Raw genomic sequence first — 16,042 nt, 5'->3', positions numbered from 1 at the left:
TATGGTAAAAGTTACTGTGAAAAGAATGCCGCCTTTGAGTTGAGTGTTTGTAGGGGAGAGTTTGAGTCCACCTTCCTTGAATGCGTGTGGAGGTCTTTGGTCATAAAGTGAAGCCGCAAGAGACAGCGAGGATGGCTGAAGATTGGGCCCACAGAGCACTCGGCCACTATTTTTCTCTCTTTTTTGGGCAGTCAGTCATCATTTCTCTCTTTTTTTAAATGTTTTTATCGGACATAAAATCAATAACAAATTAGAATGAGGCACTCTCCAGCCTCCGCTTTAAAGCGAATTGGATTTTTGCTGTTTTAACGATAAACCAGGAGATGCGAACCTCCAGTCATGTAGACAATTGAGTCCAGTCAATGCAAAACAAAACTTTTGAGATATGATGAGTCTCTCTCTCTCTCTCTCTCTCTCTCTCTCTCTCTCTCTCTCTACCTTCTTCATTCACGAAATGAAACTTGAAGCAGAAAGATAGACTGGTCCTAAAAATCAAATCATATATATGTATACTCATTTACAAATTCATGTTACAATTGTAGTCTCTAATCTCATATGCTTGTATTTTTGCTCTGAGTTGAAGCGTCTCGCACTCTCTGCCCAGCCTTTAGATAACAGCACCTTCAATATATCAACTCCCTCTTGTAAAGCAGCATCAATCTAACATCATAAAGCCCAAAGCATCATTCAAAACTTCAAAACACCAAATGAATATCCAATTCCATCAAATGCAGGACCCAATATACAAAACAACCATATACTTACTCGTCCTTGAGCCATTGCATTAAATTTCTGGAGCAAGAATGCTTTGGGATCCATTTGACCAGGAGGCCTTCCGATACCTAACAAGGAATTCATCATATTTCTAGCACTGCAAAAGATATCATAACAGCAACAAAAATACAAAAATGTGAACATTCAAACTAACCGATTCTTAGCGAGGAAATTCTCTGTTCCCACGAAAGTGATACATTACACTCTTCACCCTGAATAATTAATAGCTTCAAAAGATAGGTAATGATATTCCACATATGCTCCTTAAGTTTGAAACAAGGGGCGGGGGAAGCAAAATTGAAAGGCCTTTCAAGAGAGGACAAAATTAAACACTATTCAGTACTACTCACTACTCAGAGGATTGGAATTTGGCAAGAAGAACTCAAGCAACACCACAATAGCCATGGTCCTTACTCTTATGAGACGAAATAGTGATGGTCTTACTAGGTCACAAGAGCCATTCTAATGTATATATCCTATATAATTACCTCCTCGTGATAAAGCATGCCACTAATCAGCTACTCAATTAACTGTTGTAAACACCTGGGTTTAAGTAGGTTCTAACAGTTTGACAAAACATTTCCAACATTACTTAACCATTTTGAACTTTAGAAGTATATCTGCTTAAATATCACAGTAGAATATTTTGATCATACCCATTGTGGCATCCATGACCTCCATTTGGGTGAAGACGAAGTACCCCACATGGTAAGTTCATGTCATCGTGGAACTACAAACAAGAATAAATAAACAAATACAATAAAGATATTTTTTTTTAAAACACAGATGCTATAAGTAATAAAAACTTAAAAATGGGAGAATGGAAGTACCACTAGCACACGATTGAGAGGTAGCTTATAATAAGCAGCAAGTGGTCCTGTCTGCAGATCAGTTGAATAAAGAGAACACACTGTTATATTCTTTCTCTAACATAATCAGTAGTATCAATAGCTCTAACATACAAAACTGAATCAGTTAAACATCAGAAAGAAATATAAATTTATAAGTGTGCTAGAAGGAATGGAATGGAATACAGAGTACAAATATCACATCTGTTTTCATAGAAGATTAACTCCCATTCCCAGTTATACAGAAGTAATAAACATAAAAAGAAAATACTAGATTAAGGAATAACCTTTTTTGAAAACAAAATTCCATCAGATGTTAACAGGAAATATATCAGTCACTTACAGATTCACCACTCAAATTCATGTAAGTTTGAGGCTTTGCGAGAAAAACGGGAACTTCACCCACGAAACCTGGCATACCAAAGTTCCATGAACTTCACAAACAAAAATAACAACCAAAGAAAAGTATGCAAATATTTACATGCCTTGCCCAAAGATAGCTTTGCAATGCACCGTGCTCATTTCAATTCCCTGAGAATTAGCAAAAACATCAATCATCTCAAACCCCACCTGCTTCAAACCAAAAGGAAAGGAGATAATTTGAAACTTGTTCATAAAACAAAAAAGAAGAAGAACAAAACAAGAAAGTTCAAAGTGTGGTCTCTAAATGAATGGTATGGTATAGTACATTGTGCCTAGTTCCTTTGTACTTATCGCCGGGATTGCCCAAACCCACAAATAGCCACGGGTGTGGAGCAGCAGTGCAAAAGTAACGCCTACCCAACCTATTAAGCATCTTCCTCCTTGTCCTCCTCGGTGCGTCGGACTAGGCCTCACAGTACCATAATTCACCGACAAGTGAACTCCAAAGTCTGCAGCGCACCTGCCATTCACAACTTTTTACAAACAACTAGAGTGCATTCAAAATGTATATAGTGTGTGCGGTCTTAAACTGTCTCCAACGGAGAAATGTGCAATACAATTTGCAATGCACTGAAATGGTATGTCAAAAAATTGAATGAGGACCCAAAAGAAGCAAAGCCAAACCCAAGAGCCCTATCACAGAATCCAAAAGAAATAATCGATTTTTCTCAAAAGAAAATGTTGTTTACTGGAATTCCATACTTGCCAAATTTGAGCTTGTTACCTCAAATAACCAGTAAGTGAGTGAAAGAGAAGGCGCCAGCTACGGCTTTGGAAACTTTGGGTGCTCCAACGAGCAACCACGATGGCGCTGGTTATTTTTGAGAGGCTACAAAAGACACGGTTGCTGAAGGCCTAAACGCAGTCGTCTTGTTCTCCCTGCCCACTAGCCTACGGCACTTGCATGTACTTCAGACGGCGAGCTCCGGCAGTTTCATTGCAGCTGCTCCTTCCTCTGGTGTTGGCCGTAAGAAAGAATATCGGGACGATCAGACTTAACCCATTACCCAAACAGCCGTGGACACTCTGACCATGAGAGGAATGAATTGGGAAATGAGTATTGGCCCGACTACCTTGCGGGTCAAAATGACCCATGCCCCAAACATCGAGGACTCATTGGGTCCGGTCCATTTGATAGGTCTATATGAAATTTTTCTACTATTACTTGGCCATAGATAGATGTGGGCAAAAACCCGGTCAAACCAAACCAATCTAACCAATTTAATTTGTTTTAACACTGAACAAAGTGTAATTTTGGACCGAATTGAATCAAATCGGGTCATAGTTAGTTTAGTTTGATTTGGTTTGGCCTATATGAAAACCATCTTAAGCAAGCCGAATTGTCTATGTTAATTCTATTATTTCGTGGCATTTTACATCTTTTTATTCGTTATCACATTATTATGTTTCATTTAACACATAGATAGATATCAAGCTTTAATATAATTAGATTGTTACTTTGTTGTTTATATGGAATTTTAAATGTTATATATTTAGACATTAGACTAGTGAATTCAAAGTTGCATTTTTATGTGCTTAACATTGTTAAGATTGTTTAGGTCGATGATTTTGACTTCATAAGATTATAAGATATGAAAATTATTTGATGCGTTTGTTTAAACTTTCAAGTATATATAAAATTTATTGTGTTTGGTTCACATGATTATTAGATTTGAAATTTGTGTAAATGGATGTTATGGAAAATGAAAATGGTTTTGACTTGTAGATCCAATAACTTCGAGTTTGAACATTTATGACACATTGATGTGTGTGAGAAACCATTATCACCTTAATAACTTTGGCAAAAAAATAAAAATAAATAAAGACCTAAACTGTAAAACTTCTCAAACCAATTTGTCCAACCGTGGTTGGGTTGGTTTTCTATTGATTTGAGCTCAAAACTGAACTAAACCACACCACTTAATCATTAATTAGTTTGATTGTGGTTTGAGAGTGGAATCAATCCAAACTCAACCACAACCACCCATAATTATAAATCTATTTTCAATTTACGATACATTCAATTATGTTTAAATCTTTAATAGTGCTTTTGGATAAGTACAAAGGAATTTATAAATGATGAAATCTAAAATAACGGAAATTAATGTTCTAGAATCTGTAAAGTTTCTTGTTTGGGTAAGGTAACAAATTTAAATATAGAATTTAACTTTTATTTGTAAAGTTATCTTTTTTTAAAAACTCAATATCTTTTGTAATTTTAGAAATGAATACTTTTTAGATAGAATTTAAAGTTGAGATTTATGACCACTAAATTATGTGTTTTTTACCAAGTGGAATTTCTAAATTTTTATGTTTTTTTTTATCCAAATACGGAAATTGGTTCATATCAATTTAGAAAATCTAATTTTTGTCAAAATTCAAAGTTTATTTCCCTTATCCAAACCCACAGTGAGGGAAAAATTAAAATGACATACAAATAAAAAGGGAAAATTTAGAAAATGGCATGTCTTCCAAAGTAACCAAATAAATAGAAGCAAATGTCTAGAATAATAATAATAATTTAAAAGGAAAGAAAGAATTAAAAATTAACATTAGGAGCTTTGTGCTTTGTGTAAAGGTTGGGTTTGGTTTACAAATTAAATTTAATAATTGGCACGGGTATTCGGAACAGAAATTAAAAATAGAATTGCATCGTCACGAAAGATAAAATTCCCTCCAAAAATATATTTGGATAGAAAATAATTTAAATAAATCATGATTGATGAGTGACCCACAAATAAGACATACAGCTAATGATCCATTGGATAATCAAAGTCTTTGCGCTTGCTTTTCCCTAATTAGGAGCCCCACTCCTCTACACCCACTCCTACTTTTAGCGCACCGCACCCTTTCTCCCAAAAAACCCCAAAAATCAAAACTATAGTGAAGTGAGAGGAGAGAGAGAGAGAGCGCCAGCCACCTTTGCAGGCTCTCTCACATACTCATCCGCAGCCAAAAGCCTCAAAAAGCCCTAAAACCGTAACTGAGTGGTGTGGTTGTTTGTTGCAGCAATGGCCGACTCGACTCAGCTACAGCATGCCCAACTGGCGACGATTCTCGGCCCCGACCCGGCCCCTTTCCAAACCCTAATCTCCCACCTCATGTCCTCCTCCAACGAGCAGCGATCCCAAGCCGAGCTCCTCTTCAACCTCTGCAAGCAGACCGATCCCGACTCTCTCTCCCTCAAACTCGCCCACCTCCTCCAGTTCTCTCCCGCCCCTGAGGCTCGAGCCATGTCCGCCATTCTCCTCCGCAAGCAGCTCACTCGCGACGACTCGTACCTCTGGCCCCGCCTCTCCCCCGCCACCCAATCCAATCTCAAAACCATTCTCTTGACCTGTATTCAGCGCGAGGACACCAAATCCATATCCAAGAAGCTCTGCGACACCATTTCCGAGCTCGCCTCCGGGATTTTGCCTGATAACGCCTGGCCCGAGCTCTTGCCTTTCATGTTCCAATGCGTCTCCTCCAATTCTCCCAAGCTTCAAGAATCGGCGTTTTTGATATTCGCGCAGCTCTCGCAGTACATCGGCGACACCTTGGTGCCGCATATAAAGGAATTGCACGCCGTGTTCTTGCATAGTTTGGGAAACTCGTCAAGCGCCGAAGTGAAGATCGCGGCCTTGAACGCCGTCATCAATTTCATCCAGTGTTTGACGAGCTCTGCTGATAGGGATAGGTTTCAGGACCTGTTGCCGGCGATGATGAGGACGCTGATGGAGGCTTTGAACAACGGGAACGAGGCCACAGCGCAGGAGGCTCTCGAGTTGTTGATTGAATTGGCCGGGACCGAGCCCAGGTTCCTCAGGCGGCAGATTGTGGAGGTGGTCGGGTCTATGCTGCAGATTGCCGAGGCTGAGTCGTTGGAAGAAGGGACCAGGCACTTGGCCATTGAGTTCGTCATCACGCTCGCCGAGGCCAGAGAGCGCGCGCCTGGGATGATGAGGAAGTTGCCGCAGTTTATAAGCCGATTGTTCGCTATTTTGATGAGTATGCTTTTGGATATCCAGGACGATCCCGCATGGAATACAGCAGAGACAGAAGATGAGGAAGCGGGTGAGACCAGTAATTACAGTGTGGGGCAGGAGTGTTTGGATCGGCTTGCTATATCCCTGGGTGGGAATACCATTGTTCCAGTCGCTTCCGAGCAGTTGCCGGCATATTTGGCTGCCCCCGAGTGGCAGAAGCACCATGCTGCGTTGATTGCACTAGCTCAGATTGCTGAAGGTTGCGCTAAGGTATCGATTGTTATCATAATTGTTATTATATTATACTAGGGATAGTTGTTGCTCCAACCACTTAGATGCTCCACAATTAATCACATATGGAATGCTTGCATGCTTTTTCTGTTGGAGTGTAGAATTTGAGATATGGTAATAAGAGGCCCGAGGTTTTTGACTTGCGTTGAAGACACTGTTGTGTGAACATGAGTAGCTGACAAGATAGAGATGTAATGAGAGACAGTCATCTAGGATCAAATTACTCATGTTTATCCGGTTTGATTATCACATCCACACTTACCAAGTATGAATGAAAAGTTTTCATGGCAGATATAAGACAATTATTATGTAAAATGTTTGCACATACAAGCTTGCATATCACTACTCTTGATGCAGTTTTCAAGGGGTCAGTCTCAGTTCTATATCATCAATACTACCAAAGGAAAAAAAGTTCTATATCATCAACTATAAGAAAAGTTCATCCCCAGAGTACTTTTGTACAGATTCTCTTTCTTCTAGCTAAAATGAATTGCCGTTTACATTATTGTTAATGGTATTCTGTTCCTTTTTATTTTTGTTGCAGGTAATGATTAAAAATTTAGAGCAAGTGGTGGCAATGGTCTTGAACTCATTTCAAGATCCACATCCTCGTGTAAGGTGGGCAGCTATTAATGCAATTGGGCAGTTGTCTACGGATTTGGGCCCAGATCTGCAAGTTCAATATCATCAGCAGGTGCTCCCAGCATTGGCTGCAGCTATGGATGATTTTCAGAACCCTCGTGTTCAGGTTAGTTCCCGGATACGGCATTTGGTCTTATTTCTGAATAATTGATTGGTATTCAGTTTCAATGTTTGACTGGTGAAGGATTTTTTTTCTTTCCAAGCTAATTTCATCTTTAACCTACAAATAAGGTGCACTATAACTATAACTACTTGAAAAGTGAAAAAAACAAAAACAAAACATAAGTGCATTTATTCCCAGGTGACCATGAAACGAATATTGACAAGCAGTTTCTCATCTTAACGATGCTTTACAAGTTGGGCACTGTAGAGCATTATGATTTGTATAAGGTTGCTTAAATCAATATTTCAAGCAGTTAGGTCATCTCACATTACTTGAGGAGAGCCCTAATTTATTTAGTCCATTGCTGTTTGTCCTGTTTATTGGGGCAGGAGAATGAGTATTTTACCTGCTGGGAAGTCATACATGCATGAATGCATATTTCTGGTTGATTGTAGTCTCATTTATTTGGAAGTATGGCCCTTTTGAAAGTTATTACAAAGTACGTTAGAAAACAAATTGCGATGAGCTTTAGTTTGGTGAGATACCGTTGGTTTCCACACTTGCAAACTAGCCTCTGTTTGAGTTGCTTTATATCCTCAATTTGTAAACAAGGGTGCTGGCCCTGGAGGATATTGAATATGCTGGCATGCCCTTTATTCAGCTTGTTGTCAGGGTCATTATTGCACAGGCAAGATTATCTATTCATTGCTTTCTTTTTGTAATTTGATATCTGCAGGCACATGCTGCTTCAGCAGTGCTCAACTTCAGCGAGAATTGTACTCCGGATATTTTAACACCTTATTTGGATGGAGTAGTGAGCAAATTGCTAGTACTTCTGCAGGTAAGTGCTTCTTACAAGTATATTTATGCATGTGTATATTTATATATGTTACCACATTCGTGGTACTAATATTTGTTTTACTCGTGTCTAAATTTTTATGTCTTGTTCAGAATGGGAAACAAATGGTGCAAGAGGGAGCCTTGACTGCTTTGGCATCAGTTGCTGATTCATCTCAGGTATTGTTCTATATAATATACTATTCTAGTTGATTTTTGTTTTGTTTTTGTGTGGATGATTCAATCTGATGGTAATTGGATGTGTAGGAGCATTTCCAAAAATACTATGATGCAGTTATGCCTTACCTAAAAGCTATCTTGATGAATGCAACTGATAAATCTAATCGTATGCTTCGCGCCAAATCTATGGAGTGCATTAGTTTGGTTGGTATGGCTGTTGGAAAGGATAAATTCAGGGATGATGCTAAGCAGGTAAGACATTATATATTTGAAACCACCTTTCCCTGTATTGGAGCATCCTCCTTTTAGAATTTGTATTCATGTATCTTGCATATTAATGGCTGTTGGACGGACGCAAGAGTTTGGACTACTTCAATTATTTATTTATTTAGCTGCTTATCCATATCAAATTTATAATTTGCTATTTTGATTCATTTCCTAACTTTCCCCCTGAATTTAAATTTGATTTCGTCAGAAGTTAACTTTTCCTTTCTCTTGTGCACTCTACAATATTCAAGTAATATGATTAAGCTCTTTTCTATTTCTTGAAAGAGAAATAAAAAAATTGAGTATTTTAACCTGTTAAAATGCTGCTGTCATTTTACTAATCTAAGAAATATGTTAGAGCAATGCTGCCAATTTCTTGTTCGTGTGTTTGAAGTCAGCTAATTTATGTACTGATATACTGAGGCTTATGAGTACAGACTGATCCTTACTATTTTCTCTAAAGGTCATGGAAGTGCTGATGGCTTTGCAAGGATCTCAAATGGAGACAGATGATCCAACTACAAGTTACATGCTACAAGTATGCTCTTATCCCATAAATTGCACACAAATTGCTCTAATACCAACTTATTATTTGCAATAAAAATTCATCTACAATGCTGTAGGCATGGGCTAGACTTTGCAAGTGTTTAGGACAAGATTTCCTCCCCTACATGAGTGTTGTAATGCCTCCTTTGCTTCTGTCTGCTCAACTTAAGCCAGATGTAACCATTACATCTGCAGATGACAATAGTGATATTGATGACTCTGATGATGAAAGGTACAATATTTTTTTTTATAAATAACCTTTTGCCCTTTATGTAAGAAAAGTACGAACACGCATGCATAGTGTGCTTGAATGTGCCATCACTACCTATTTCTTGGTATCCTTCCTAAGGGTTACTGAAAGCTGGATCTAGTGTAGACTCCTATGGTCTTTCACCACATTTACACCATTATCTGCATGCCCCAAAAACTAGTGTGCATGGGTAACCATAATGGCTTTCACATCCATATCAACATTTTTATATGCTTAAACTCTTGATGGTTATCTGTGTAAATTCCCAATTTCGTAGTTGAAAGTGTGTGAGGTGTAGTTTTGGTAAGGGAGTGCATAAGATATTATGAACTAGCAGTAGTGTTGTTATTGCTGCAGGGTGGTACTTGCTGTCTTGCTAAAAGTTTCCTTTTCTATTACAGTATGGAAACAATTACCCTTGGGGATAAACGGATTGGAATCAAGACTAGTGTCCTGGAGGAAAAAGCTACAGCTTGTAATATGCTGTGTTGCTATGCTGATGAGTTGAAAGAAGGATTCTTTCCGTGGATTGATCAGGTCTTTCATAGCGGGTCTTGTCTTTTTCTTGCCTGGCTTTCTCTCATATGATACTTAAAAAGGTCATATTTTTGTGTAGGTTGCCCCAACTTTGGTTCCACTTCTTAAATTTTATTTCCATGAAGAGGTTAGGAAGGCGGCTGTTTCAGGTAGTATTGGTTTTTAATATTAGATATTCTTGTTTTCCCATTCCTCTTCACATGTTGTTGGAGGTTTGTTTCATTTATTGATTAAGAAAGATCATCTTTTTGTTTCTAGCAATGCCGGAGCTACTGCTTTCTGCAAAATTAGCTATAGAGAAAGGGCAAGCTCAAGGTCGTAATGAAACCTATATAAAGCAATTGTCTGACTACATTGTCCCAGCTCTGGTGGAAGCATTACACAAGGTAGTTTATTGTTTGTCAATTAAGCCTCGATCAGGGGTGTAATGATATAAATTTTTCCTGATGTGAGTGCAATTTGTATGCAGGAACCTGATACAGAAATATGTGCAAATATATTGGACGCATTAAATGAATGCTTACAGGTCGGCCATATTTTTAACAAATTTAGTAAACTTCTTTTATGGCTTGGTTTGTTTAAGTTTTTGCACTTAGTCTGCATGAATTCACATTTTCAGTAGTTATGGAATTGGTATTTTTTTTCCCTAGTACTCTGGAACAACGTTGTCAATTTACTTCTTGCTGGGTACAAATAGACGACGCATCCACAATGTAATTGGATGATGGATACCTCCTTGCCCTGTTTTGCTACTGTTATTCTTAATTTATTTTCTTTTCAAATGAAAAAAAAAAATGGTTTGATTTGCAAGAACTTTAATAATTAAATCTGTCATTAAGATTTTGGACCTTAACTTTGTGTTGGTGGCAGTCACTGCTGTATGATACTATATGGTTACTCTATTATTTTTGTTTGCATGGAAGATTCATGTAGTCACCCAACTGTTTCGGAATAAAATTTTATTTGAGTATGAATCCATCTTATATTGTGCCTTATTTCTTGAGTATGTATCCATTCGTGCTTGCTTTGTATCCTTTCTTTCAGATATCTGGACCACTTTTAGATGAAAGCCAGGTCAGATCCATTGTGGAGGAGATAAAGCTGGTGATAACCGCCAGTTCAAGTAGAAAAAGAGAAAGAGCAGAAAGGACCAAAGCCGAAGATTTTGATGCTGAGGAAGGGGAGCTCATTAAAGAGGAAAATGAACAAGAGGAAGAAGTTTTTGATCAAGTAAGTTTTTCCAAATACAATCCCTCAGTAGCACATCAATAATACTGATGTTTGTTTGTGGGGCCGTTGTTTGTATATTGAGGATATTTTTGTCGTGGTTATTTTAAACACTATTTTCTGGTACCAGGTGGGAGAGATCTTGGGAACTTTGATCAAAACGTTTAAAGCCTCTTTCTTGCCTTTCTTTGACGAGCTATCATCATATCTGACACCTATGTGGGTAAGTTCTGTCTCAAGGAAGCACTATTTTTTTTTTCAGGTTCGAGCTTGAAGAGTTAACTTGTTCACTCCCTCTAATTGTCATTTTGAGGGACCAGCATGCTCATTCGTACAATTGCCTAACTTATTATTTTGTGTTGCTTGGTTTTGTTTTTCAACCTTTTTAGTTAATTTCTTATTATATTAATCATTTTGGGTCCTAAACGCAGGCCAAGGATAAAACACCTGAAGAGAGAAGGATTGCAATATGCATCTTTGATGATGTTGCAGAGCAGTGTCGCGAGGCAGCTGTAAAGTAAGCTTGTTCTGTTAGAATTGTTTGGTTGAAATAATTCTTATTATTGTGAACTCATATTTGTTCTGATGTGTTTGGATCAGATATTACGACACATTTCTTCCTTTTCTATTGGAGGCTTGCAATGACGATAACCCTGATGTTAGACAGGTCTGATCTCACCAAACTGTTCTAATGTGTCAGGTTGCTTTTTCTCATAATTGTTATGTGATTCTTTTATTTTCCTTTCCTTTCCTTTTCAGGCAGCTGTATATGGACTTGGTGTCTGTTCAGAGTTTGGCGGGACAGTAATTAAACCTCTTATTGGCGGTAATTCTGCCTGCATATCTTAAATAGTTGGATTATTTCTGTATGCTTATTATAGGTAACACTTTCTAGTGGCTTTATCCAGAGGCTCTTTCGAGGCTAAATGTTGTGATTCAGCATCCTAATGCCGTGCAACCGGAAAACCTAATGGCATATGATAATGCCGTTTCTGCTCTAGGAAAAATATGTCAATTTCATCGTGACAGTATTGATGCAGCTCAGGTACTTCCATTTATTTGATTTAGTCATAAATAGATTTATCAGAAGTTTTGTCCTTGATGTGGTGAAGGAACATACGTACAAAAGTACTGAATGAGTTACCAGAATAAGTTTATGTACTACTGTAGCGCATACAATGTACCCTAATAACTTTTGTAATACTACTGTTCTATTATAGCTTGGCATCTTTTTCTTTTTAAATTTATTGGTATCTTGCTTTTATTGGTCTGTTAATCTTTAATTTCTTTGCTCTATGGTTGTCAATTTTCTGGCATTTGGTAGGTTATTCCTGCATGGTTGAACTGTTTACCGATTAAAGGTGACTTGATTGAAGCCAAAGTTGTTCATGATCAGCTGTGTTCTATGGTAGAAAGGTAGAGCTTCAATTTTGTTTTAATTGTGCCATCTCCTATTACTTGTCTTTTCATATCTTTAAGCTTTGGAATACCATTACCAAGAAAATTTATAGAGGTGCACCGTTGTAATCCATCTACAGGTCTGACAGGGAACTTTTGGGTCCCAACAATCAGTATCTTTCCAAAATTGTCGCAGTGTTTGCCGAGGTTTGTGATCTATAAAATATTTTTGCACTCTTAAGCTTAGTATAGTTTTTCCCAGTGGCCGAAGATCATGATATTCAAATTCTTGTTTTCTCAATAATGCATAGCTTAGTATTCTATTCCATCAGTTTATTTGAATACGTATATTTTATTAGTGATTGTTGTTGACATGACCAATTATGGGTACATCATTTATCATGTGGTGTAGGTAAAAAGATGTACATCTTGGTTAATTAAGCAATATTCATGTGGCAAGATTGGGGACTGATTAACTAACAAGTGGAACCCAAATCTAATTGCTTTATTTTTCTCGTCTTGCTGATAATTGTAACAACCTGCAAAACAATATATTTGCGCAATAAGATGGCATCATTAAATGCAGATTCATTCAATGTAATACATCTTCAAGCTTCCCTGAATATTTCCTCTGAGGGGTATGATTGTTCCTGTAGGTTCTTTGTGCTGGCAAGGATTTAGCAACAGAACAAACTGCAAGCCGGATGATAAATCTATTACGGCAGCTTCAGCAGACTTTGCCACCAGCTACCTTGGCCTCCACTTGGTCCTCCTTACAACCCCAGCAACAGCTTGCACTGCAATCTATCCTCTCCTCGTAGTATGTTGGCCTTGCAGTGTGCATATTGCTGCTTTCAGATACACCGTCCCTGTCGTGTGTGTTAGTTGCATTTGTCACCAATTCTTTTCCATAAGATGGTACCCATCAGTCATTTTTGCGTAAAGTTTTACAGCGAGCCAGCATCTGATTAAACGTGGAAGTCATCATGGCGATCTGTTCAATCAGACCCTTTTTTGTAGGATGTGTATATGCAAGTGTCAAGTGTTAATTATTAGTGCAATTTTGAGTCCAAAAGAAGAAAGAAAGGCAGGTAATTGTGGTTTGTGCGCTTGTTCTTTCTGGTTTTTGGTGGTGCCTAAGGTTCTGAGGGTGGTTGGTGAGAAAATTCTTGTATCAGTTTTGGTCTTGTGTTTTGGTGTTTCCTACGCCTCCATTATGAGAATCCGTTGACTAAACTTTCGATGGCAATTCTTTCAATATGTTTGCAATCTTGATCCCAAAAGGCAATAAATTGGCTTATGGTATGCTATTGTGTTGGATCCTTTTTTTTAATTGCAATGACACTAATAATTCTGAGTGTGTTTGTGAAGAATCAAGCTCTTCTTTGATTTGATTGCGCAGAGTAAATCGAAGTTTCTGTTACATTACATACACATAATTTAGGATCACCCAAAAATTATCATATTTTCTGATTCCACTACTTTAAGCAAGAATGCAAAATGAGAAAATGAGTTGCGGGGTAAACTTTATTGGTTGGTTCAACTCGTTTTAACTTGATGCAAAATGCTTCTGTTGGACGCAAACGATGAAGTTGAGTGTCATCCTCATTTCAACTTCATCCTTGTTGGATGACTCGGTTTGAACTGGACTATCTCAATTAAATTAACTTAATATTCTTAAGAATTGGTTTGAACTCAATTTATTCTGTGTTTGTTTTTTGGGTTTTTATCTTTTTATGAATACATGTTTAATTTGTATTGTAGGCTGCAGCGTGTTTGTTAACGCAATGCAGCAAGTGTTTGGTGTGTAATGTCAAAAGAAAGATTCCACCAAACACAGCGTGCACAATGAGATTCCCATCAAATTCTTTGTATACAAATCCAATGCGAGCTGTCGTTTCCCTTTCTATTACGCCATGTGTCATGCCTTCGTGCTCTCACGAATTTTGCTTCCTGGTTCCGTTGACCAAGTGGTGGTGAGGAGTGACGACAACTACTCCCGCCCTCTGCCCTACTACTTCTAACCATGCTTTGACTTGACAAGTTGTCACTTAGTTTTTATCTTCTTTTTTATTTATTTAATATTTTATTTTTCTTTATACTTATTTATCTCCTTCTTAACTTATCACTTTGTGGGTTTTGGTGCTTGTATTATTTGGAGGCAAAGGCAAAATATTTTCTATAAAAGAAAAAAAAATGAAGGAAAGGAATGGATTGCATTTCCCATGGAGACACAGAATAAACACAAGTAAAAATAACCAAATAACTAATGTATGATTTTTTTTTTTTTGGTCTGAACTAATGTATGATTTAGTCTTGAGCGAACTTCGATAATTCAGTCATCCTCAGTTAGAAACAAACTCAAATCGACATATGCTGACATAAGAGAGAAAACGAGCCACCCACTACTACTAACAAAAGCTTATATAACTCACAACCCACCATTTTGCTCTCTCATTCATTGACAAAATCTCTCTTCAACCAACATCTGCCATGGAAGAAGAACGTGAAGAAGCCCCAAAGCAGCAAATGGAAAATGGGGTCTCAGTCTCAGCCAACAAACAAAGCAAGTTGAAGACCAAATGCAAGTTCGTTGGGGTGAGACAGAGGCCATCAGGGAAGTGGGTGGCAGAGATCAAGGACACAACAAAGAAGATAAGAATGTGGCTGGGAACCTTTGAGACTGCTGAGGAAGCTGCTCGAGCTTATGATGAAGCTGCTTATCTTCTTCGCGGCTCCAACACCCGAACCAACTTCTCCACTCACGTCCCTTCCAATTCTCCACTCTCTTTGAAAATCAGAAACCTCCTTAACCACAAGAAAAGTTTGAATTTGAAGCAAAAACAAAGCCCTCCACCAACCCCCAACAGCAGCTTAAAATCCAGCCCTATAGCTGCTACAACTACTAGAATTAGTTCTAGCTCTAGCATTTGTAGCAGCAATATTCAAGCGTTTAGTGACACTTCATCAGCCAACTGCAATGCTAATTCTAGTTCTTCTCTGCCTGGCTACAAAAGCCAGGACATTCAAACGTTTGATGATGCATATAGACCAGACCTTAGCAACTGCATTGGGGAGCTTCAATCGGCCATGTTTCATTTGGATCAGTCATGGCCGTTCCTAGCTGGGTTTGATCAGCTTCCACTAACCCATGAAGGGATGGACTTAACAAAAGGCATTGGTAATGTTGCAGCAGCAGAGGCAGAGGCAGAGGTGACGGAGTTTGAGCGCTTAAAGGTAGAGAGGCAGATATCAGCTTCGATTTATGCAATGAATGGAGGGAATGAGTATGTGGACAATGAGTACGATGGAAGTGATGCTTTATGGGATCTTCCTACTCTCTCGCAGTTGTTCTGCCTTGGCTGATGTGATAATGGCTGGCTGGCTGCTAATCTTTTCCTCTCTTTTCTCCGAGTTTTATAGTTTTGAATGAGTCAGTCTCTTGAGAGAAATAGTGTTTAGAGCAAGGCTCTTAAAAGCATGAAAATTATAGGAACCTGTATGATATTAATAGTTTGTAATATAATTATCTGCTATTGCGGATTTGTTTCTGCCTGTATGATTAACAATCGCTTTGATATTGGTGGTTGAAAAATGAAGAAAACCATTCTCAAAAGTTAAGGACAGGTTTAGATTTCTTTTTCATTCTCAATTTACACTACTTCAATCAGCCTTTTAATGATCATGATCACTGCAAATGCTGTCAATGCCTCAATGCCGCGGAGGTTCAGCAGGTTCGAAAACTCGGCCT

General features: G+C 38.1%; 3 protein-coding genes across 3 annotated transcripts; 2 read left to right on the top strand and 1 right to left on the bottom strand.

The window, feature by feature from the left end:
• Window positions 1-278: 278 nt before the first annotated feature.
• LOC103337415 (peptidyl-tRNA hydrolase, mitochondrial) lies at window positions 279-3,127 on the bottom strand. Its single transcript, XM_089052810.1, is given in 9 exon segments — window positions 279-660; window positions 766-842; window positions 925-986; window positions 1,431-1,504; window positions 1,605-1,655; window positions 1,966-2,033; window positions 2,108-2,192; window positions 2,311-2,505; window positions 2,770-3,127. Coding segments are annotated over 8 exon segments (660 nt in total). The 5' UTR covers window positions 2,419-2,505; window positions 2,770-3,127; the 3' UTR covers window positions 279-525.
• Window positions 3,128-4,910: 1,783 nt separating this feature from the next.
• Window positions 4,911-13,596, top strand: LOC103327964 (uncharacterized). The gene is made up of 20 exons (XM_008233705.3): window positions 4,911-6,283; window positions 6,849-7,052; window positions 7,786-7,890; window positions 8,001-8,066; window positions 8,154-8,318; window positions 8,797-8,871; window positions 8,957-9,111; window positions 9,531-9,666; window positions 9,746-9,815; window positions 9,925-10,052; window positions 10,136-10,192; window positions 10,711-10,896; window positions 11,024-11,116; window positions 11,325-11,410; window positions 11,494-11,560; window positions 11,653-11,719; window positions 11,802-11,938; window positions 12,218-12,309; window positions 12,432-12,498; window positions 12,948-13,596. The coding sequence occupies exons 1-20, from the start codon at window positions 5,057-5,059 to the stop codon at window positions 13,110-13,112; spliced, it is 3,348 nt and encodes a 1,115-aa protein (XP_008231927.2). The 5' UTR covers window positions 4,911-5,056; the 3' UTR covers window positions 13,113-13,596.
• Window positions 13,597-14,667: 1,071 nt separating this feature from the next.
• LOC103318529 (ethylene-responsive transcription factor ERN1) lies at window positions 14,668-15,657 on the top strand. The gene has a single exon (XM_008223521.3). It carries the CDS (start codon window positions 14,785-14,787, stop codon window positions 15,655-15,657), a length of 873 nt encoding a protein of 290 aa, XP_008221743.2. The 5' UTR covers window positions 14,668-14,784.
• Window positions 15,658-16,042: the final 385 nt, after the last annotated feature.

This window comes from Prunus mume, linkage group LG1, assembly GCF_029339155.1.
Source record: "Prunus mume cultivar Tortuosa linkage group LG1, ASM2933915v1, whole genome shotgun sequence".
NCBI classification, from domain to species: domain Eukaryota; kingdom Viridiplantae; phylum Streptophyta; class Magnoliopsida; order Rosales; family Rosaceae; genus Prunus; species Prunus mume.
This window is presented reverse-complemented; position numbering and strand designations above follow the sequence as displayed.

What these genes read in the sequence shown, in the direction of transcription:
- LOC103327964 (XM_008233705.3), top strand. Translation starts at nt 5,057, where the DNA reads ATGGCCGACTCGACTCAGCTACAGCATGCCCAACTGGCGACGATTCTC. An exon ending in AATTGCTAGTACTTCTGCAG is followed by an intron (nt 7,891 to 8,000) that starts GTAAGTGCTTCT and finishes TGTCTTGTTCAG; the next exon opens with AATGGGAAACAAATGGTGCA. An exon ending in CATATCTGACACCTATGTGG is followed by an intron (nt 11,117 to 11,324) that starts GTAAGTTCTGTC and finishes TCCTAAACGCAG; the next exon opens with GCCAAGGATAAAACACCTGA.
- LOC103318529 (XM_008223521.3), top strand. Translation starts at nt 14,785, where the DNA reads ATGGAAGAAGAACGTGAAGAAGCCCCAAAGCAGCAAATGGAAAATGGG.